Source organism: Hermetia illucens, chromosome 3 (assembly GCF_905115235.1).
Source record: "Hermetia illucens chromosome 3, iHerIll2.2.curated.20191125, whole genome shotgun sequence".
NCBI lineage: Eukaryota > Metazoa > Arthropoda > Insecta > Diptera > Stratiomyidae > Hermetia > Hermetia illucens.
The window spans coordinates 26,720,965-26,744,839 of NC_051851.1; the positions used below are offsets into that span (position 1 = coordinate 26,720,965).

General features: G+C 45.1%; 2 protein-coding genes across 5 annotated transcripts in view; one reads left to right on the forward strand and one right to left on the reverse strand.

The window, feature by feature from the left end:
• The window catches only part of LOC119650783 (elongator complex protein 6), a 46,280-nt gene extending 32,782 nt beyond the window's left edge, over positions 1–13,498 (reverse strand). The window contains exon 1 of one of the 2 annotated variants that reach the window (XM_038053896.1): positions 13,371–13,498. The gene's annotated coding sequence lies outside the window, so the exon portion shown is untranslated. Of the gene's footprint in view, positions 1–23; positions 167–13,370 lie in introns of those variants that run through there. The other variant, XM_038053899.1, reaches the window with a different exon arrangement.
• On the forward strand, positions 148–22,627 carry LOC119650782 (mitochondrial dicarboxylate carrier). Of its 3 annotated transcripts, none has more exons than XM_038053895.1 (5): positions 148–509; positions 13,932–14,115; positions 14,207–14,444; positions 21,123–21,255; positions 21,317–22,627. In XM_038053895.1, the coding sequence occupies exons 2-5, from the start codon at positions 13,950–13,952 to the stop codon at positions 21,644–21,646; spliced, it is 867 nt and encodes a 288-aa protein (XP_037909823.1). In that variant the 5' UTR covers positions 148–509; positions 13,932–13,949; the 3' UTR covers positions 21,647–22,627. The 3 variants fall into 3 exon arrangements, with proteins under 3 accessions (XP_037909823.1, XP_037909821.1, XP_037909822.1); XM_038053893.1 differs by lacking the exon at positions 148–509 and adding an exon at positions 6,615–6,792; XM_038053894.1 differs by lacking the exon at positions 148–509 and adding an exon at positions 13,520–13,857.
• Positions 22,628–23,875: the final 1,248 nt, after the last annotated feature.

Genomic DNA, 23,875 nt, shown 5'->3' on the forward strand with positions numbered 1-23,875 from the left:
TAACTAAAATTGTGAAAAATTACTTCGTGGACGTAGCCAAAGCTCCTTCCTCATGTGCCCAGATAGCCATGTAGCCCCCATGGACTATCTAGCGCTAGACGATTAGATTTTCCAAGCTAAAGCCTCAGTATCAAGCGGACAAGCAACGAGAATTACAATAGCTAAAATCGGGAATTAATACGACCCCAAGTGTGCTTCGATTATCGTATTTAAACTTTAGTGCCTTATTATCGCCAACAATAAAGATTGACTAACTTTAAAGAGTGCCGGGCTTCACACGAGAATAGTATCTGAACCATACTCCGCTGATAAAAGCGTGTCGTCATATCTACAGACAGCATTCATCTAGTTTGTCAGTTGGTCGCTATCACTATCAGCGTTTCGTCTTTCCCTGAAACTGGTTTTGTGGACGCGAAATAGTGAATAGAAGTGCAAGTGAAAGTGCTTCGCCGGCAGAAACCTGCTAATCTCTCTGGATATACTCAGCAGTATTTCATTCGCAAGATAAGGTAAAATAAATCTCGGATTAGTTACATGCAAGCTTAGTGACGGCCCCCCGGAGTCACTTGCCTTCACCAAAACCTTGACCTGAATGTTACACCGCAACGGTTGCAAAGTTCTGAAGAAGTCGCTTGGCCATAACTACGTCAATTCGCCTTAACATATATTTAGAATATCCGGAATTTGGGAAGATAAGTTTCTCGAAATGAATCAGATATTGGACGTGAGACTTGCAAGTTGCAAGCGTTCAGCTATCTCTTATGGAGCTGGAAGTCATACTTTCGAAGCGTGCTCTGGCAAAGTCACTTTATAGACACAGCAGTTTTCAATGCAACTCATTGAACTGCCCACCCCCCCCCCCCTTTCCCCAAATTGTGTTAATTTAAATAGTCAATTATCCGATAGTATCATAGCTGGGCTGCTATGAGCTTTTCATTGTAGATAGTCAGTAGGCAGTTATCAGCGCTTTTGGCGATCTGATAGTGAAAATCCGAAAAACAAAAAGATTCAAAGTCACCTAAAAGCAATCAGTAATCCGCGGAAAAGTTGTAGAATTATATAAACAGAAACATGCTATTACATCACGAAAAAATGGCACGATAAGAACGCGAGATTTAGAGCCATAGACTCGCCGAATGTTGACTCTTGTTACCGAGAGAGTTATTAACTTAATGACCCATACCCGAGCATTAACTAGTTCCGTGAGTAATGTAAATAATTACTTAGAACTAATTTGTGCGAAAAATGTAAGATTTGACTTACAGAAAACGCTAGCCCCCGGAAATAGACCTTATTATTTTGTTATAACGAGTCGAAGTTTCAAGCTCGTGGAGGGTTGGAAATATTACCTTGATCCCAAAGGGAATCATGCAATTATTTGAATTTCATTAATTTAAAGATAAAAGCAATAATTTGAAGTAGATGCAAAGATAAAACAGGAGATTTCGACGTATACCCATTTCAGAAGCCTAACTCCACCCCCCAAGAAAGTGCAGAAAATAGGGAAAGGAATTCATCCCCTGACGCTGTTCCATCTTTAGGTTCAAGCCCTTGTTCATATTAGGGGCATGTTTGGAATTTATTGCAGTGAAGGCGAGGCCTATCTTAGACCTCTATCATCTGTGAATAGCGGAACTCAGTGCCTCTTCCCTGCGCCAGCCAATACTCACGAGTAGGCCAGATCAGAGACCCTCCAGTTCTTTGAGTTGTTTATGGCTCGCCAAACGTCCTCTTCGGTAATATCCGCAAAATTAACACCCAGCATTGTGACATGCCGGGACCCTTCGCCGGTAATCCACTCAGCACGCTGTGCGGGTATCCCATTCTACCCGAATATTCTTTTGTGGCATTACCAAAAACTGTACTGGCTGAACGCTCTGAGTGATCTAAAAAAAGCTTCGATAGTTACACACGTTGCATTATAAACACGGCTGGAGTAGCTTTCGTCATTCGTTGCAACGGACTGCATGGGATGGCATAGCGCCAGAAAACCCTCCAATCTGGCAACCGCACCACAATATCCGGGTGACTGTAACTGCAGTAGCAAGAGCACACAGTCGAGACGCAAGTTTATTATTGCTTTGTCTATGCAAAGGATCCATTTCCGAGAATTCTATACACGCTCTTTGGAATTTGTCCCGGACCTCAGCGGAGACTTCAGCCGGTCAATAAAGAAAACTGCTTCGGCGAGCATTGAAACTGTTGTCCGCATTACGGTGTGATATTGTTGATGCCGCCGCCTCTGCCCCTATCGATTCTTAGTCACTTTTTTCCACGATGACCCCCAGTTGAACAAGCTCCCTGATGACGGTCGGAATTGTGTCGCTCCGAGTAATAAAGCGGTACTGGTCTGCAACTCGCTGCGAAATCACGTGCGCATGTTGCGGGAAACACTGTTGAAGTGGTCGCCACAAGTTGTTGCGAAACAGCTACAACAACCGGAGCCATGCTTCTGTTCATCGTGGCACCTAAACTTCCAACCGGCCCACCTTTAGCGAGTTCGTCGCCGTGCTGTCCATGATGGGAGCCCGACCCAGTCACCAAGTCAAACAATTCCCGTCGGTTATCCGTACCGGACCTTACATTTCTTCTTCTCTTCATCTAATGGATTTGCATTTTATATCTAACTGTAGGGTGTGGTGATAGCTTCCTCGATGAGTAACCTGAAAGTCTGCAAGCTCCTCCACCTACCCCCTGAGACTCTGCGGTGATCTGCAGCCATTCCGACTGAAGCTATCCATCCCTCCTCCTCTCACTACCGGGCTTGGGAACGACTACGGCGGTAGTCAAGTAGTCCCATATGGCTGTCATTTTTCCATCACACACAAAAATACACAAAATATGTATTTTTGACAGTTACTTCCGAGTTGTCACAATCTCGACAGATGCCTACTTAAAAACTAAAGGGGCGCTGGTGGTAGTGGCCAGTGTTAGATCAATTGGAGAATCCGTCGAGAACTCCCAGCAACATCGAGCAGATATGCAGAATGGTGGACTTCTGCATGGTTTGAACCAGACTTTGCGAAAGTCACAGGACATTAAGGGAAGCCGTGAGAGATTTATGAACAATACCTGTAGCTGACAATATTATGGGAGCTACAACCACCCGTTCGAGACGCCAAATTTCTCTGATTTTCCGAGCCAGTGGCTCATATTTCATGAGAGCAACATCAATAATATACGCGGAGCGATCCGTCTTCTCAACTAACACACACGACTCATATCGGTAAAACGGACATGTTTTCGTGATCAGCTCATGCTTGTATGTAAGGTTTTGATGGATAACCTTACATACAACATTATGCCTGGTGGTGTATTACACCGGTGCCATAACAATGTAGCCAGCAATGACATTCTGCACTGGTCACTCTCCACCCATTCTTTCATGATGAGCTTTTTACAAGCTCGGGTGGCAAACACACCATCCTGAATAGCACACAGGAACCCCTCCGTCTCAGCAAAAAGCTCCCCAGCTCACAGGCACCTGTTCGACAAATGCAAATCGACAAATGGCTACCAAAGACAATTCACGTGTTTACCGTGCATTGCCTTCGACTTCCATTCATCGATCCGCTCTTGGTTTGACTTTGACCCACTCAGAGGATTAAAAGATCGATCCTTCAAGTTAGGTGGAATCAGAACACAGTCTGTCCAACAGACAGCCGCATGCAAGAGACTCGCCTGCTCTTTGCTGTAAAAATAATCGCGCAGCGAGTCGACTTGACGATGATGTTGTGCCGCCACGTCAACCACGCCCCCATCTCCGATGTCACGAGGCTATTTCATCTGCTCCACGACAGAGTTTGGATGATGCATTCGGAATTTGGACATAGTTGTCCGTATCCGCCGCTGGCCGTTTTCCAGATCAGTCTTCGTCCGCGGCAATATTCCGAATGCATAAGCCAGTGAAGGGATAGCAAATACATTCAATGCGTTTATTTTATTCTTCCCCGAGAGATGCGACTTTAGTACCAGCTTTACACGTCGCAGAAATTCGACAGCATCCTTCAGATCACCAACTCGAGCATGGGTTCCTTGCAGAATTCTTAGGTACTTGTAGAAGTCTGTCTCGGTCATACCTTCGATGTGGAGGTATTAGCAACCTCAGATGTACGCAATGATAAGTTGGTATGCCACCCTTCCATGACTGTCGCCAAAAACTTTGTTAGTTTCGGATCAATGCGACACAGATGTAGGACATCGATTAGCCGGGGATGCGGGACGCTATCGAAAGTCTTGGCATAATTGATATAGCAACTAGAGGTTTCTTTGGCCTCTAGTTGCTTGTCCTACAACTACCGAGTTGATAATGAGTTCCTCTTTACAAACCCTTCACCCAACCCGGCAGCCCTTCGTCTCCTTGGACAGAATGTTATTGGTCTCGAGGTGCGCATTGAACCTTCCACTAATAATGGACGTTATGAACCTTGACCCAACCCGGCAGCCCTTCGTCTCCTTGGACAGAATGTTATTGGTCTCGAGGTGCGCATTGAACCTTCCACTAATAATGAACGTTATGAATTTGGAGAGGGTTGGGAAGGGTTGTGTCTGCGGGATCCTGCACCGTGTCCTTCTTAGGGATAAGGTAAGTAATCCCCGCATTGAGGAAGGGTGGAAATTCCTCCGGCCGACTCATGACCTCATTTATACTGTGTGCCAACCAACTGTGTATACTGGGAAATTTCTTATACCAGAGGTTCTGCACCCGATCCAGACCTGGGTCCCTCCAGTTCTTCGAGCTGTTTATGGCTCGTCGAACTTCCTCTTCGGTAACATCCGCAAAATTCATGCCAGGCGTATTAGCATGGCGGGTGCCTTCAGCGGTGATCCACTCAGCATACTCAACATGCTGGGCGGATAACCCCCAAAGTTCACCCCAATATTCTTTCGCTTCCGTTAGCGAAAACTGTACTGTACGTTGGGATTCTTTGAGAGATCCGAAAAAGCTCCACTCCTCCTCGCATATGTTGCATTCTGGACACATCTGGAGTGACTTTCGCCATATCGTCGTAACCGACGGCATATGACAGAAAGTTTATGCTTTAGTGTGTCCAGAATTTCAACTACGGATGTCCCACTGGGGATGGCATAGTTTCTGTAAACCCTCTGCACTTTATTTCTCACCCGTCTGTTGGCATTGCCAGTGCTGATCTAAATCAGTCTAGCAATGTCCTGGCTCAGTGAATCCCCCGTCTTTTGAGTACTTTGATCCCTCACTTGTCATTAGTACAAAATTAACGTGTCTATACCGATGCGTGAGCGGTCAAAGGGTAGTATTGATCCCAGGGCGAAAAGTGGAGTGTTACCCACGATGGAGCATAAAACCGGGGAAACGCCTACTGAACAAACACCAACAGCTCTACCACCAAACCCTATCTCCACCTCGACGTGGTGACCGCTGGGAGCTCTTTCTTAACGAAAAGCTGCAGACGGAGAAAGATGAAGGGGCGCCTAAAAACGAGACAAATTGTAACAACTAGTCCTCCAGGTTGGGGATTCAGTAGCGCTGACAACCCTACACAGAATACCGATGTTACGGAGCCACAGGGATTCAGTAGGGCTGACAACCCTACACGGAAGACCGATGTTACGGAGCCACAGGAGGATGGAATTTAAAACGACGAACCTGGCAACGACAACGGATAATCGATTTGCGCATTTTCTCATGGAAGGTGCGCTCCCTGTATAGACCGAATGCTGCTGAGCAATTAGCGGATACTTTGTCTCATGGGCCGAACCCGTGATCTGGGCAAACCACCTCCGTTCAGATCAGCACAAACGCGAAAGAAAAAAAAGAAACATGAATGATTATCGGAATGCCGCAAAATTGAACAGTAGGGTGAGGGCTGCTCTCCTCTAGCTGTCAGAAAAGAGAGTTATCAACTTATTTAATGAAAGATATATGTCTAGTTACTACCCCGCAACTAATATGCAGAGCAAAATAAAAACTTCGAAAATAGAAGTCGTCGCATATGCGGTACAATCTAAATATAATTATATATTAAAAAGTCTTTTTGTTGACGATGCTGGGAGTCCTGAGACCGCACCCACTTGGTGACGGACCGGACCACCGGTTTCTGATGACTTATAATTCGTAATAATAATCGTTGGCGCAACAATCCATGTTGGATCAGGGCCTTGAAGTGTGTTAGAGCACTTCATTCGAGACCGTAACGGTACACTAGGAGGCAATGTGGTCAGCATTGCGCTCGCCCGAGATTATTACCCTGATTTGACTCAGGTACTCATTCACAGCTGAGTCGACTGGTGTCCGACGTCAAATCACGATACAAATTCCACTGCCACCAGCGAGATTTGAACCGCCACCTTCCGTACGACAGCCTTGCGCATATAATTCGTAGCCTTAAACTTTTCTTAACCAAAGTAGCTGATGTCAACTTTAATACCAAGTCCAAGTCCTTTTATGCTCCGTAGGAAAAGTTAGCTCTAAGCTGAAACTTGGGCTTTTTTCCGTGAGGAAGTGCAAAGAGACGCAAAATTTCTTATCAAACTATCAAATAAAATACTCCCAATCCGGATTAAAATTGTCACATCAAATAATCCTGTGTTGAGCATATCAAATCAAAATCAGTTTCGTTTGTCATTTTTTGGTTCAAAAAAGTCAAAATTTGTATAAAGTAATCCCGGCTTTATTCTAAATTTTTGAAGACCCCATTCAAATTAGAGGGTCAAAAACACAATACATAGAATAATTTGACAATGTTAAATTCAAAATAGTTTACAAAGAGTGGAAATATGTGCGATGACTGGGTACACTCGCGCTACTGCAAGGTAAATATTTTTGCATCGATTTTGCAGGTCATATGAAACGTTTCGGAGAAACTAAAAAAGAAAAAGGTTCCGAGATGAACAAGCTGAATTTAACCATTGGGGTCGTCTCGTCTTGATCGATTGCGCCCTTTTGTTCTATCAAAGGCCTCAGATCTAGATGCAGTCGCAAATCCCCAGCCAGCGTATCAAGCACCGTTGTTTCGGACGGCCTTTCGGTCGCTTACCAACGACTTCGATGTTCAGACCAATCTTGGCTAGGGAATTCTCGTTAGCGCGAATTGCACGACCATACCATCGAAGTCGCTCTTTCGCAATTTTTCCACGATCGGTGCAACCCCATATCGATCGTGGATGTCCTCATTTCGGATATGATCAAAACGTGTCACGTCACTAGTCCAACGCAACATCTTCGTTTCCATTATCGCAAAACGCCGTTCATTGTTTTTTATAGTCGGCCAACACTCAGAACCATAGAGGGCGACAGGACGGACGACATTGCGGTAAATTTTAGACTTGGGACATTCGTTAATACGTTGATCACAAAGAAGGTCAGTTGTGGACCGGCACTTCATCCATGTTGGGTTAATGGATTGGATAGCATTGACCCGAGATATTTAAACCGCCTAATTCTGGGCAGATCACTGCCGCTGACAGTGAGTGTGCCTGTTTCATGGGGATCGGTCATCAAAAAATCAGTTTAATTCAAATTCCATCTGTGGCCGTGTTACATAAGGCAATCATTCTATTTTTGAACAAGTTGCTCGAGATCATTTTTGCTATGATACGCCAGGAAAACATCATCTGCATAAAGCAGTCTATAGGACGCTGGGTGTTGGATGACGTGAGTGTCCATAACAAGACAAAGAGGGGTGATAAGAGGGCGCTTCCTTGATGAACACCGACAGAAACACGAAGTGATGTTGAAACACCCGCCACACTTCAAAATTTACTTTTCAGATCGTGGTAGAGAAACTTAATTTCTGCTCTCCAGCCTTTTCCCCATTCGGCTGCTGGGTTGGTTTTTCTTAATCGGGTTCATCAATTCTCCCAACAGTGGTTTCAGGCGATGTTGAGCAGCAATTTGTGGGGGTGAATCGAGTCCGTGCGCCGGAACTTTAGACGATGTTTTCTCAGGTCAAAACAATCCCCTGCAATGGAGTCTAACCAAAGACATTCTTAATAAAACTTTCTCTACTCTGAGAAGCGTATAATTATCAACATAATAGATACAGCACATGTTGACATTCAGTGTTAGCTTGTTCACCGAACACCAACGGGCTAAATTATCAAGGTTGGATTGTAAGAGAGCACAGTCCAATGGAGACGAAACAGAGGCAAACTATTTAAGGTCGTCTGCGTAAAGCAAATACGGACAGGTGAGGATGGAGGCGAGGTCATTGATAAAAAACAGGAAGAGTAGAGGGCCAATTGTAGAGCCTTGGGGAACACCAGAGGAAGGAGAGAAAGAACCAAATGAGTAACTATGAAAAGAAACTTTGCAGGAACGGTATGAGCGATAGGAGGAAAGCCAGGAGATGACTGAGGGAGGGAAGTCTAGTAATGAAAGCTTAGAGAGGAGAATGTTATGGACGGTATCAAAGACTTTGGAAAAATCGGTATAACTAGCATGTACCCCCTGTCGTGAATTCAAGGACTTAGCAACCAAGTTGGTAAAGACCAGAAGGTTTGAAGACGTAGATCTATGTTTCACGAAACCATGCTGCTCTTTGACAATGAGGTGACCGAAGTGCGCGGTCAACCAGTCGTTGACGTATCTTTCCAGGATTTTGGAGCAAGAGGAGAGAAGAGAAATGAGGCAATAGTTCACAGCAAGAGAAAGATCTCCGCTCTTGAGGACAGGAATGATAAGGGTCTCCTTCCAGAGATGGGGAAGGCAGCATTCCTCTAGACTTTTGTTGTAGATTATACTCAGGGGGAGGAAAATGTGTTTTCTACAGTTAAGGAGGATTGTTGTTTTCGGGAGTTGGCAGTGGAGTCAGCGAAACTGATGGAAGAAGGGAGAGATTGAGTGGGATTACGAGAATTGCGAGCGTGAGGCCAAAAGGGTTGTAAGTTACCGCGGGGAAGGGCGGCTTCAACGCTCAATAAGTACCTTTTACCCGCTTTGGAGCGTATGGCTTTAACGTGAGCAAGGTCGGCGTCATTCTTAGAAGCCCGAAACTTCTTCCGAAGTGTATGTTTTAAGCGAATGTTAATAAGAATTTCCGTAGTGGATCAAGTTGGGTACGAACGTAGACAGGGAGGGGAAGAAGGGACATAGCAGGAGAGGAGATTGGACAGGATATTGTAAAAGGTGTTTAAAGCTTGATTACACGATGAGTTGCTTAATATATGTACCCAGTTGAGAGACTATAAAGCTGAGTTCAAACCGTCAAAATTGGCTTTGAGGTAGTTGAACTTAGTAGATTTACGCTTGGTTTTGGGTTTTGAACGAGGGAGCTTCGCTTCAAATTCAACCGCGGGGTGGTGAGCGTCAATTTTGACATACAGGGATGTGCAAGGCAATAAAGAGAGGTGACGCTCGGGGACGTTGGAAAGGAAGAGGTCGAGAGTGCGGCCCAAGGAGTTTTTGGTGGTATTGAAATTCAGGGCAGAACAAGTGTTCATAAAGGAAGAAAGTGGAAGGGAAGAATGGGAGAGGTTGTTGGAAGGACTTAGAAGGCGAGGATGATTAGGCCAGTGAAGCATGGGGAGGATAAAATCTCCGCAAAAAGAAAGGGAGGGAAGGGAATCTGACAGTAAGGATTTCAGACAAACTGTCAAATAATTCTTCATACAGGTGAGAAGGGGAAGGCACAGGGGACATATACATAAGATACAATGAACGGGAGGAAGTTGGGCGGGGAGACACGAAGAGTAACACAATCAGAAGGAAAGCCAGAAGAGGAGAAGACGAATTCGGCAGGGAGTGTATCTTTTATTGCAATTAGGACCCCACCGCCGGTGGACTTCGAGATGTATCCCGGTCCTTGTCACAGCGGAAAGTGGAATACTCTTCGGGGAACTCGGAGTTTAATATGGCACCGGCCAGCCAGATTTCGGAGATACATATGGCATGGTGTTGCTGAACCAGCGCGGATAAATTGAAGGCCCTGGGGTTCTTAAACCCCTAACGTTCTGATAAAACAGGCGGACAGTAAACATGAATCCAGTTATATAGCTCGGCGAGGCAGATGGTTTGCCCTGAAATTTACCCGCGAATTGGGGCGCTTGAATGGCTTGATGAATACACCTTCAGGCCAGAAAGTAGAGTTGCCGAGGACATCAACTTCGTGTGGATAAGTCACCTTGAAAGATGCAATCACCCGGTCGGTGTTGTTGTCTTTTGTCAATTTAACGCAGGACAGAGGAGAAAGTAAACCAACTTTGCTCTTTGTATACTCCAGAACAACGTCCGTAGAAGTTGCGAACGCTAGCCTGGAGATAAAGAGCTGTTTAAGTAGGGACGTCACCTTCAGCTTGGAGCCACTGGTATGGGTAGATGAAATGCCAGGATATATGGCAGCGGCGGGAAGTGGAGTTTCGTTGGTGACAAGAACGATATCAAAAAGTGGGGCGGCTGTGTTCCGATTCGTGATTTGCTGAGGAGACTGCGGATATTGTCCCGTTGTAGGCGCGATGGAGCGAGACAGGATCGGAGGCTCGGTGGACCGCCGGATCAGGGATGTAGAGCCAGTGGAAGCAACCCTGATGTAGGAAGGTATTGCAAACGAAATCAACTCAGATTGAGAGGCCTGGTGCATGGATTCCGGAGATGATGTTGAGGCTTCACTGTTAGGCACAGTTACGTCCATGGTGTTTAACGTAGGTACCTGTCGTGAGACTTAACCCTACGGTCCTCTTAAGACACGGATTGATTTTGTGACCACAATCAGAGCCCCGCTGAGACAAGCAACAACGGTGCCAGTCTATACCAAGTGCATGGCTTAGCATTCATACTGGTGGATGCAAGAATTACCTAAATCTCTACCGAACTATGGAGTACGGCACCCGTGTTGATACGCAACACCACGTCGAGGCCCGAAGGTCTCTTCTCGCTTGAGCACAACCACCATGAAACTCCCACTAAGGGGCCAACCGCAAATAACCGAGCTGTCCAAACATACAACAGGAGTTCACCCGAAGTATGTGAGTCCAGGGGCTTTCCCGGTTCCCATGGTACCAGTATACCCCTGGTAAGGTTTCGTGACCAATTTGCCACTTCAGATGAGTCCCCGTGCAGACTCGGGTCTGATCGCCCTGATTAGGTCTTTGGAGCATTCGCCTACTGCATCACGGCCGGCAAACCAAAGTGAATACAGCGTCTCCCGGTGCCACCACTATGAAGGTTCTCCTCGGCCACTTGGTTTCGGTTTGGCCGATAGGGTTGCGGCCCCATCTTCCTCACCGCCACCTCAAAGCACCACTGTTAGGCACAGTAGGAAGCGCCTTTTCGGAAGTCAGAGTCTCATCTAACGAATTCCTAAGCCGCCGGAAACAGAGATAGCCACTTAGTAGATCGCTGCATTTTTGGCACTGAACCAATGTTGCGGTTCAAGTTTTCGGCGGAATTCAGTGATTGTGCCGAATCGATGGACTTGGTATGGTCATCCTTGGCAGAACAAGCTGGCAGAGACACAGCTGAAGATACAGTAGAAGCCGCCGGTAGAGCGACTCCATCCGACTTCGGTACCAAAGCAGAAGCCTCAACGGCGCGCTGAATGGCTGCCAAGGTCGAGGACTGTTTATTAAGCAGCTGTATCTGACAGCGTGACGTGGCGTCATGGCAAGTGTTAAGATATGTTTTTGGGGAACTTTGTTCGAATACCAAGCTTCTCCTGATTAAAAGGTTCACGATTATTGTTGGATCAGTCTAGTTTGATGATGGCTTCAAAACGGATTCAAGTGATATCTCTTGAAATATTTGAGTCCTAAAAAAAGTTTGACTGACGGTTTCGTCCAGGGCGGAGGCAACTCATCAGACGCTGTCTCACCTCTGCCCACTGGGCAACGTAACCGAAAGTGGCGACATCTGAGTCCTACTTGTAGTGGAAAAATCATGTTTTCCATAATCATCCAGTATGGTTTGTCGGAGCTCTCTTTTGAATCGAAAGGTAGCGCCGGATAATGGCTTCACTGTTATTTTTCACCTCCTTCCATCAATATGGCTTTCATAGCCACTTCATGCTTCACAATCCACTTTGTGGAACTTCACATAACCCTTCCACTCTCATGTCATTTCCTTAATACGTGTTCTTTCAAAAAGACTGAGCTTCAGTTTCACCATCATCACATTTAACGCAGTACAAATCAAACCGGACAGCAGAAACAAGCTTTGTTTGTTTCTGAATTGCCCCCATGAAGTCACTTTTTTTTAGTAGGGTAGGTGAATGCGTTTATGCACAGGGTGTTGGATTCCCGCGGACTACCAACTAAACTCCCTGTCATCAGAAAACTATCCTTGAACCGTTTGACACATTACTTCGGGCTAGCCCTCCCGCTCTCCCGGCTTTGGGAGCCTTAAGTCAGGGAATTCCTTTCCCCAACGGGAGGAGAGAGGAGGAAGGGAGTTATTGTTAGTTCAGGGAACCCCTTACCGTCCGATCCTTCCGCCGGTCGAGTTCAATCTTCTTCGTAATAAGAAGAACCCGAACATAATGCGCAATACGATTCCAGTTGCCAGAGCTCTTCAGCGTCTCTCTGACAATGTTGTCTGGAGAGAGCTCCCCTGCGTCTCCATAAAGCTGCTGGCGGAGGCCACCCCACCTCTCGCAAGAGAAAAAGGTGTGTTCAGCATCATCCGCCACTCCATTGCAGAACCCACAGTCAGGAGATCGCGCTTTCCCAGTCCTGTGCAGGTAAGACTGAAAACCTCCATGCCCACTTAGAAGTTGGGTAAGGAAGTAATCAATGTCACCGTGCGTTCTGTTCAACCATGGGTCTAATTTGTCGATGAGCCGCGCAGTCCACTTGCCCCTTGGCTCATTTTGCCAAGAAAGTTGCCACTCGCTAAGGGTGCGTTGACGTACTCCACGGGCAACCACTTCTCTTAAATTTTCGCCCTTACGGCGATAGATAACTTTGCGCTCCTTGGCAAGGAGGACAACGAGGATCACTCTCGCAATCACCATCACAGCCGGTTCGGAGACAGTGCGATAAGCAGACGCCACTCGCAAAGCTCCCCGCCTCTGCACTTGAGCGAGGCGTTTACGATGCATATCCTTGTCAAGGGCATCAGCCCATACCTCCACACCATAGAGAAGAACGGACTGCGTTGCTCCCATGAGGAGACGTCTCCTAGTTGATATCAAGGCCACGACTCCAACTGCAGCCCTGTCCGTTGCTGCTTTGATTTGCTCGAAGAAGCTCATCTTCGAGTCGAGCATTAAACCAAGGTATTTGAAGTCATCAGCAAACACAATTTAGACAGCACATTTCCTCAAGCCATAACCTCACAAACTCAAATTCTCGCTGATAAGGGCGTGCACATCTAATGAGACTCCGTTTTGCATAAATAAATGAATTTCCGACGTAGCCACCAAACGTGCATGAACTTGAAACTCAGACCCAAAACTCACCCCAATTCGCGACGTCTCTCCAAATTCCGACACACTTCACAAGGTCGTCAAGCAGATTCGCACACTCACTTCGACTAGTGCCCGCTACAAAATACTGGCGTCCGCATCACACCATTCTCGGCGTTTCATTGAGGGGAATTTGCATGAACGTCATCGCCCGAGTGACACTCGTTGTCATGTTTTCGGTTTTGTCGAGTGGCGCGGTCAGTTGTGCCTTTCGCGGTTCATTTTAATTGCGTTCTCCGCCATGACTGTCCACCAGGAGTGTCCCTACCCGCCCTTCCCGAAAGTGTATTAACTCCCGGTTCGTCGTCTCCCAAAATTTTTGTCAGAAAATTCGCAAATTCCAAGTAGTTAAAAATTCCTGAAACGTGTTCCTATCTGGGTCGTTCCATGTTCGTTTTATTGGTTTTGGGGTGGTGAAACGTGTAGAATTTTGCCCGTTCCAATTGCTTCGAGTGGGTGGTTCATTGATTTTAGGAAAAGGGTTTGTGTCTACGATTATAAATGAATATTTCTGGCCGTTTTAAAAATAATTTAAAATTTTATTTTGTGTTTCAGACTGTTGCAGAGCCAGACATGGACCGGACAAAGAAGACAAGCCGATGGTACTTTGGTGGTCTGGCTAGTGCCGGTGCCGCGTGTTGCACGCATCCACTCGACTTGCTAAAAGTCGCGCTTCAAACCCAACAGGAGGGGAAAATCTCAATGATAAAGTTGACATCAAAAGTAATTCGACAGCAAGGTGATATCTCAAACTTGAATTATTATACAGTAGTAGTTTCACCCATTTTTAATAAAAAGATACTAATGTCGAATTACTTTGGTGGTTACAGGAATTTTAGCTCTCTACAATGGGTTGTCAGCTTCGTTAATGCGACAATTAACTTACTCGACCACTCGGTTTGGGATGTATGAAGTAGGCAAGAAGGCAGTCAACACTGATACGTTTTCTGGAAAAATTATGCTAGCGGGTATATCAGGAGCCGTCGGCGGATTCATAGGTACCCCTTCTGATATGATCAACGTACGAATGCAGAATGATGTCAAAATAAAACCTGAACTGAGAAGAAAGTAAGTAAATAATCAGATAACAGAGAAGAAAGTAAAACAATAATCCGTACTGGTGGACGCGGGATTCAATGAGGGGTTTAGAGTGAAACACAGTCCTTTCTCATTGGTAATAGCAACCGGGGAAAGGGCTACCTTTTACTCCATTTGGGCCTGTGGAAGAACAGTGACCAAACACGGAAGGAATGAAGAAGTTGGGAGGATTGAGGAGACTTAGATTGGGAAGCCTAATTGTATAGAAGGAGTGACCTTAACTCAGGGGAGAAGTTTATGGTGACAGAGATCTCATATTAGAGAAGCTATCTGATAGGTGGCGCGATGGTTGAGAAGGTAAAGCGTCAGCCTCCCAATCTCACTGCTCTGCGTTCGAATCCCAATCGTCATGGGTGTCTGTGTTCGTCTTATATTTGTCTCACTGTTGTGATCTTATCACTTACACAGCGTTAAGTGCGATGATACTATACTCCACCAAGGAATGAACAGGAAACACTAATTGATATTGACTGGCTTAGTCGAGAGTAGGCAATCTGTAATGAATAAGTGATCGACACCTACGCGAGAATTGATTGCTGGAGCATTGGCCTAACGCGGTTAGCCTCTGTGAAAGTGCGGGGAAGAGCTTTGATAAAATGGGGCGATAAAAGAGTGAGGGAAGGCGTGTTGGTTGACAGGAGAATTACTGTCCGAGAGGAGGGCTAGCCCTGATCCGTAGTACCTCCGCTCGCCCAACGAAACGTTACGCGTTTTTTTTTGTCAGTGGATTAGGGTGGGACAGCCGCTTCTTCAGTCTGACGCATGACAGTTTGATCATATGCGTAAATTTAGGATAAACCCCGAAAAGGGTGTACAGAAGACAATTTTCGTGGAATTTTAGGTTCAGCCCCTTGTATTTCGCCGTGCATTTTCTGAAGATCGTCCTTTCGAAGCGTTGGAGGGCTTTAGCTACGTTAGGTGACATGGTAGCCCATGATGGGAAACCATAGGTTAGGATTAGTTAAATTAGAATTTTCTATAGAAGGGGTGTAATGGCAGGAAACAGGGCCCGAGAGAAGAGGAGGTTTTTTTAAGGCAACTGAGGCCTTAGAAGCTTTGGCTATAGATGATCTGACATAGAAGTTGCATTCAAGTTTATAGTTGTGAGAGATTCACAGGTATTTAATGTTGTCCGTATTTTTTGGCACTGTGCGTTTGTAACACTTCCCACTGGGGTTTCTGAAGCAAATAACCTCAACCTATGAGAATTACAGAGAGTTAGGTGAGGGCCCACCGGCTGAAATAAGCAATGACCCTATTGGTTAGCTGTGTGAGAAAGAGAGAGGCTAGTGTGGGCCTGAGCCGACTCACGTACAGGTTGGTGTCACCCGCGAAGAGGATCCCTCCTGATGCGGTAGGACCATTATCGTTGGGGAGAAAGGGCGGCAATGGTTCAGCCTGGGCTGCCGTTGGAGAAAGATGTTAAAAAGTTTGTGTCCTAGAATGGAGCCCTGAAGAACTCCTGAGTCTACGCGAAAGTCGATGGAGCGAAGCGCACGTGACAAGTTCTGTTGGGTATGAAGTCTACAAATATTCTAGGGAGGGGATAATTAGTCTGGATTAGCTTCAAAAGCAAGAACTCTTTCCAGACAGAATCGAATGCCTTTTCAAGGTCTAGGGCGTAGGCTACGGGTGCATTGCCTAATTTTCAGGTGATTTAAGATGTAGTCTTACAAGTAAAGGATTGCCTGTTCGGTGGATCTGAGGTTTTCGAAGCCGAATTGATTAAGTGGAATGATAGAGGAGTAGTGTCTGCTGAGGGGAATTAGTAGGATAGGTTCGACAATTTTTCCAATATCAGATAAGAGAGAGTTAGGACTCATATCCTTGAGATCGCTAGAGCAACCTTTCTTGGGAATAGGTATTAGGAGGGCTGATTTCCAGGCTGTATCCTAGAAGTGGGAGTGTCGGTTATTTGGACAATTGTTGTAGAGGATGACGAGACTTTCACTGATGGTGGCCGCACACTTCCGCAGGATGAAGTTAGAGTTACCGCCAGAACCCGATAATTTTTTATTATTGGAGCGGATGATTGCAAGTTCAACTTCTTCTTGGGAGGTGAAGAAAGAGGCGAACGGGCGGATTCTGACTATGTTAGCCGGGTGGCAAGGGGAAAAGAGGCGAAGATGAGACCCTTTCAAACTGTCGTTGACAGTAGTGGCCACCACCGAGTTCAAGGTGGGTTCCGCGGGCGCTTTGGCTCTGAATAAGCGGCTGAAGTAGTCTACGCAAGCAGATATTTTTTTCTCTGGGAAGTGGAACTGGAGGTTTCCTATTTTTATCGGCGAGTAGTTGAGATCTTCTAGCCAGTCGATTAATTATTGAGAAAACTTGGTGGGCCAGGTTTGAGAGATTTAAGAAGTTTCTTGTAGAAGGCATTCAGTTAGGAAGAGGGTTGATGGGGAAAGACACCCATATTTATATTACCCAGGCTCTTTGTCGGGCGCATGTTTATCAATTGTGGTTTCGAAGGCAGAGTTGAATTTCCTAACGTAAGTGGCTAGCTCTTCATTGGAGTGAATACACGATTTGTCCAGAGGCGGACCCAGTGCATTGGATAAAACGCGTCGAAAATCGTCCCAGTTTGTCAGAATGAAGGATCTGCATTTGTACGGATGGGGGGGGGGGGGGGGAGAATTTGCTGTCAATGCATAGAGAGACTGAGAGCATGCTGGTCGGAGTGAGCTGCCAGTAAGGAACAGCTAGTGATGCATGCTGAGAGCTTGAACGAGATTATAAAGCCGTCTAGGAAAGAGGATCCCCATGGAAAGGTTGGTACTCCCGCGTTAATGATATCCGCGCTTAGAAATGGGACTGAATGACAATTGAAGAAAACTTTGCCGTTCTCGTTGTTGACTAAGTCGCCCCAAATTTTATGCTTGCCGTTGAGCCCAGGAGGAAAGCGTCAAAACTGTCGCGATTTCCCAGAGTTTGGAAAGAACGGGAGTGACGTGGCGACCTGTACCATCCGGGAAGTAGAGAGAGCCGATTAAGACTCGAAGGGTGTTGCCGCCTCTGACGGGTAGCCACTGCCAACAGGCAGTTTGATGCAAGTGAATCAGATGGGATGGTGTTTGCTCTTAGTCTTGATTTGACTAGAATGGCTGTGCCTCTGTCCGCGTCATTGCGAATGTGATGTGCCTGGGAACGTGTAGTTTGACGTTGGTAGTTTCCCCAACTCTGGTTTCCTTTAGGAGAGCGAGATTGGGGTCATTTTCCTCGAGGAAATTGTGAAGGGCGAAACGTTTGTCGTTTGAAATTAGTGTTGTTAGTGTTGAGTGTAAGCACTTTCATTTTGGTTGTCTAACAATTTGAAGAGGAATTGTAAATACACTTTGGGTCACTCTGACGGAAAAGACGAAAGTAGTTGTGATAGAAGTTAGAGATTGTGGCTCAGAGGGCGGAGAATGACATGTTGAAAGGGGACCTGGTTTCCAAGAAAAAAACCCCTGGGAATATAGGCGTGTGGTGATGCTAGAAATGCCTTGTCCTTAGGCGACGATTGTGTATGTTAGTTATGCATCCTTTACGCGCTGTGGTTTTGCGTCCCTCGAGTAAAGGTGGGTTCCGTACTCGCGGCGAGGGACTTTTTCCGATTTCACTTTGTTATCGAGTAAAGCACGCGGACTTAATCTCCAACTGTCGCTGGTTTACCGTTAAACCAGCTAAACAACTGAGTAAAGATACTAGAAAACTTGATAAGATTCTACGTTGCGCTCAATCTCGTGTATGTGATTGCCATTAAACCTCTGTGTGAAGCATAGCGCATCAATCATGTTTATGCAGCCGGTTGCTAGTAATGTGCTTCAGCTTCTCCCACGATTTTCAAGAAGTTTGCACAATCCCTTCACTGTTGAGTCCCATGTACCTCTAAGAAGACCCACTTACCAGGCATCCTGCAATCGAGATGTCTCTTTTTTCGGAAGTCATAAGATATCCAATACCAAGAGCAATAACAATGGCGAAAGAATCCTCCATAAAGACAGCGCCTAAGGCGCCTTGTCTCAGTCTTGTCCTTTCGACAACGATATTCATTTTTCCCAACCATAATACGTAAAGAATCCAGCCCTACTGTGGATTGACCTTCTTAACAAAGCCAAATTTTATGTATGTATAAATCCGCCTTCATCCAGATCAATGAAGGCAACACAAAATATATGGTGGCAGCGTCAGCACCGAAAACTAACCAACCAACATCAAACCGCACTGGTCAAACGGAAAGAATAAAGAGAGGAGACTACAACTTTGAGACCGTTGATAATTTCTCTTATCTAGGGTCGAAAATCACAACCGATAACACAGCTACGACGATGAAATCCGTACACGGTTATTGGCAGCCAACAGAGCCTATTTCAGCTTATAAAAACTGTTCCGCTCGAAACGTCTCACCATAGGGTCAGAGCCCTTACTGTACAAGACAATGACCTTGCCAGTCCTCATGTATTCCTCGGATACTTGGGTTCTTAGCAAGAAAAATTGCGAACTCTTGGCCGCGTTCGAGAGAAGTATTTTTGGCCCCCTACATGAGAATGGACGATTCCGTAGCCTACATAACAACGAAATCTATGAGCGATACCATAACCGTCAAGTTGTGGATAAAATACGGCTCAGTAGGTAATCGGTATGGATGAGGATGATCCAGCAATAAGGGCAATATCTGTGGTAGAAAAAGAAGACGAGGCAGGCCCTGCCTGAGATGGCTTTTAGGGATATCGAATTGGTGGACCTCGGCGCAAAACCGGGAAGTCTGGAGTTCCTTATTAAGGCAGGCCTAGGCCGGACATCGGTTGATGAAAAATGTGGAAAACTTGCGGCCGCCGAGAATCAGTAACGCATTCCACAATTGCAGCATTTTACTCTATTATTCAACAACCGAATTTCAATGGTTCCCGTTTGCAAAAACTCCGCTTCTTTCGCAATCAGTTCGTATCCCGTTACGGAAATTTGCGCACAACCAACTGCTTGAAGTGGCGTTTGCGTGATTGCCGTCCTGCTCTGCTGCCATTTATTTGCCTTGTTTTCACTGCACCAGGCACTAATAAACTAGTGATGAACTCGCAACTTTTTAGCTTTTGTTACGTTGAATTTAAGACTACAATCCTCTCAACTTGAGACGAAACTTCCGTACAACACGTCCGTCGTTGTTGGCTCAGTTGTCCGAATTGTTGGAGTCCCACGATTTTCCAAGAAGTTTGCATACTTCCACTGTTCTGCCCCACATGGCTCTAGGGCAACCCACTCGCCGGCCATCAGGAAGTGAGCGCTTATACCGGATCTTAGGGAGTGAAGAGTTTTTCTATGTTCGAATAGGAACTCTTTTTGCGACAGTAAAAAGTGAAAGGCGTTGCTTAGCCCATTTTGGAATCTAGAAAGTCGGGGAAAGATGCAAAGTTCCACTTGGTTAAGAAGTAAATAACTGTAATGCAGAGAAATGTGATGTAATAAGACTGCTCGTCAGTAGCAGACCAATGTATTCGATCTGATCGATCTTGGTGGTTATATTTTGATTGCTTTGTAATTAGCCAAATTTTCCTTTATTTTGTCGAAAAAGTTTGGTCTTCCGGAGCCCGTAAGATATCCATTATCAGCCAAATTTAATATGAAAACAGAAAGCTCCCAGCACAGATGCAAAGGTTTGAATGCCTAAATGGTACTTGAAGCTATCTTATCTAACCCCCGTTCATTTACAAAAGGAACGAAAAGGAAGGAGTTAACGAAGTATATATACACCCAGCACTGAAGAAGGGAACAAGTTGTTCCCCAAATATCGATATATGCCGGATAAAAATTACTTTTAGCGACAGAGACGATGTTGAGTTTTCATTTCTAGAAGTATATAAACTTGCTACTATTGGCATTGGAAAGCGTCACCTGATAGACATTAGAAACTGGGTTGATTTAATGAAACATATTTGATATAGCTCCCTTAGTCGTTGTCGGGAAGAGTGACTCCTAAATAGTGAAAAAAAGCCAGGCAAGTATATATCTTTATGAAGAAGCCCGATAACTCTAGAGTCACATTTTTTTATCCCTTAAGTTACCTCTTACAGGAGAATATCCCTTAGATAGCTCCCGATTTAGTTTTCCAAAAAAATAAGCCATACCGCACTTAAAGAGATGCGACTAGAAAGCTTAGGGATTCCAAAAAACAGATGTGTTACGTGGCACATAGCACGTCAGCCACGCCTAAACACCTTCAAAATCTAAATTTTTTAGCCATGTATTTCCACCTCCTTTCAGCGCTTTCCGAGAAACTTATACGTTTCCTTTACGATTCCGCACAATGTATTTCTGATGTAAAGCACTTTCCGATCATCCTTTGAAAACGGATTTCACTGCTTAATAGAACCAACATCGTGTAATGGGATGTAATTGCTTCCAAGGGCCCATAGAATCTCTTTGAGGTCTGTGTTATCTAAAAATTTTTCAGTCGTAATTGAAACAAAGTAAATCTAGCGTAGGATTCCTGAATACAAGTAATTATAGTAGCTTTTTAGGTATATTTTTAATCCATAAGTGTTTTTTCAAAGGGGCAGCTCAAATCAAGTATTCAATTTCAAACTGAACGGATTCTCCTTGCAAATTATATTCCAATGTGAACACTATTTCCTCTTCAAACCTAACCTGATTTTTTGTACTTTTTTCCAGTTACAAGCATGCAATTGATGGCCTTATACGAGTGTACAGAGAGGAAGGCTTCCGACGATTATTCTCAGGTGCAACTACAGCAACTGGCCGAGGTTTCCTCATGACAATTGGACAAATAGCTTTCTACGATCAGGTAATATTAGACTTTCCCCACCAAAAACTTCCAAACATCTGACCATCCCCATTCGTTTCAGACTAAGTACCTTCTCCTGCAAACTTCAGTCTTTGGTGACAACCTCATCACTCACTTTTCTGCCTCCCTCATAGCTGGCGCAATAGCAACCACCCTAACCCAACCACTCGATGTCCTCAAAACACGATCGATGAACGCGAAGCCGGGTGAATTCCGAGGACTCTGGCATATTGTCCTGCACACGGCTAAACTTGGCCCCCTAGGCTTTTTCAAAGGCTACGTTCCAGCCTTCATCCGTTTGGCGCCACAAACTATCCTTACATTCGTGTTCCTCGAGCAGTTGCGCTTCAATTTCGGTGTATGGCCAGTGAAACCGGCGGCATCTGCCTAGAAATCACATAAACAACCAACGCCCACGTGTTTTTAATTGTGCCAACGCCATTCCAGTGCGCATTCAATAAGACTTCAAGACGACAATGCTTGGAAGTGACAGTAAAGGGACTGCCGCATGAATTTTCAAGAGAAATTGTGCTCAAAACACACTTTAAGGGATGCAACTCAATATTTCTTACTATGCTTTTAGGTGTCGACTATTAAGTTGTTTGTAATTTCATATTTTATATTTGCTTTGTATAAACGGTCGGTGCGGAAAAGTTACTCAGATATTAGATAGTCGAATTCATAAATTATTCACCGTGACGGAAAGATCGCAAAATAGTCCCCGGCAATTGGCGAAAAGCAATACCAGCGAATGGAACCAGTGTATCTTATTTTAGTCGTCGAAGTACCGCAAGGAAAATACAATTAGTTTATCGGGAGCTGAGAGGAAGATACTGTCCGCGTCGAACGTTGAACAGAAACAGCTCGAAAATTCACCCCAAATGTTTTGTGACTCAACTTATTCTTTAAGCCGCTCGGATAAATGAACAAAATACATTCCTTTCTACGAAGCCTCGTTTACTTTGATAGTAATATTCTTGATAGCATTTTTATTATTTTATTTATCTAAACTTTATATTGTATGTATATAAACAGTTGTTGTTATGTTCTAAATACAAAACTCATTTCGAACTATTTGCAACATTTGGACGTAATAGGCGACAAGTGGGTCGAGGAAATGTTTAGTAAATGAAATTCAATGTCGGAAACCATTGGGCAAATAGTTTGACTGCATCCAATGCGAACGCAAAGCGCACGAACTAGTGATGTAAGTTAAGAAAGATTCATTAAATGATATGAATATGGTAAAATTATGTGTACTTTAAAAAGATTGTGTACTTTAGATGTAAAGTTTAATTTAGGCAATGTTTTTCTTTCTGGCTGCGATAGAGATATTGGAATAAAGTTGTTGCTGGTTATACTATATTGGAAATTGGCTTGATTTATTTATTTGAACTTATTTAAACTGGGGCTGCCAAACTGCAATTGGTTACTAAAAGAAAGCAGAGAACAACAAGGCGTTTACGATACACCTCCTTGTCAACGGCATCAACCCATACCTCCGCGCCGAAGCATAGTACGGACTGCGTTGCACCAATAAGATGCCTCCTGGTATGTAGATATAGGGGCCCTACATTCACAGTTAGCTCATTCAGTGTCGAGACCCCAGCTGCAACTCTGTCCGCTGCTTCTTTGATTTGCTCGAAGAATCTTGAGGTCGAGCATTAAACCAAAGTATTTAACCAATGGTTTTGACTCTGCAATCAACTCGCCTATCGATATTAAAGGCAAGTTCTGGTTTCTCTGTCTGACTCCTTCATTTTATTCCGGCGCAAGACTGAAACCATGATCAGTCATCCATCCGTTTACCCATCGCATCAATATGCCAAGACCCACTTGCGCCTTTGTTTTGCTTCCGGCAACAATCGCCGCAAAATCGTTTACATAACCGAACAGGCGCGACTCTTCTTTATGTCGAGTCTAAGTAGACTATCGTAGGAAGCGTTCCAGACGTCCGGACCAAGATGGATCCCTGTGCTACTCCCGTCCTGATCTCCATCCCTCTCTGGCTCTCTAGCGTCTCATAGAGTAGGAAGCGATCTCATAGATAATCTCTAAATATCCGCAGAGGTAGCTCAGAACGTGTAATGAGTTCCAATATGTCTAACATATCTGTCTATCTTACGGAATTGAAAGGCATTTCTGACATCAAACGTTATGAGTATCCGTCGAAATCGGCCTCGGCTCAATGAACCGCGTCCACAACCTCCATAACAGCATCTACCATGGATCTCCATACTCAAAACCCGAACTGCTTTAGGCATAAGTCCACAGCAGCACGGATTGCTTCAGCGAATCTCCTGCTTTTCGAGCACTTTCCCAGCCGTGTCAAGCATACACAGCAGTCGATATAAAGACGGCAGCTCAGGGTCTCCCCTTCCCTTTACTGATTATCGCGAACCCGCCACCTCCAGCGACAAGGAAAACTGCCCTCTTTCAGGCAAGCGCCAAATATACCCAGCAGCAAGTCTAACCAATATTGGAGCACCAGTTTGCTTATCTCTGCCAAGATACCATCAAGTCCTGAGTCCTTCTTGTTTTTCATAGAAACGACTGCCTCTTCCAACTCTTGTATAGAGAAAAGTGAGCAGTCCTCGGCGTATTCCACGCTGCCGTCATC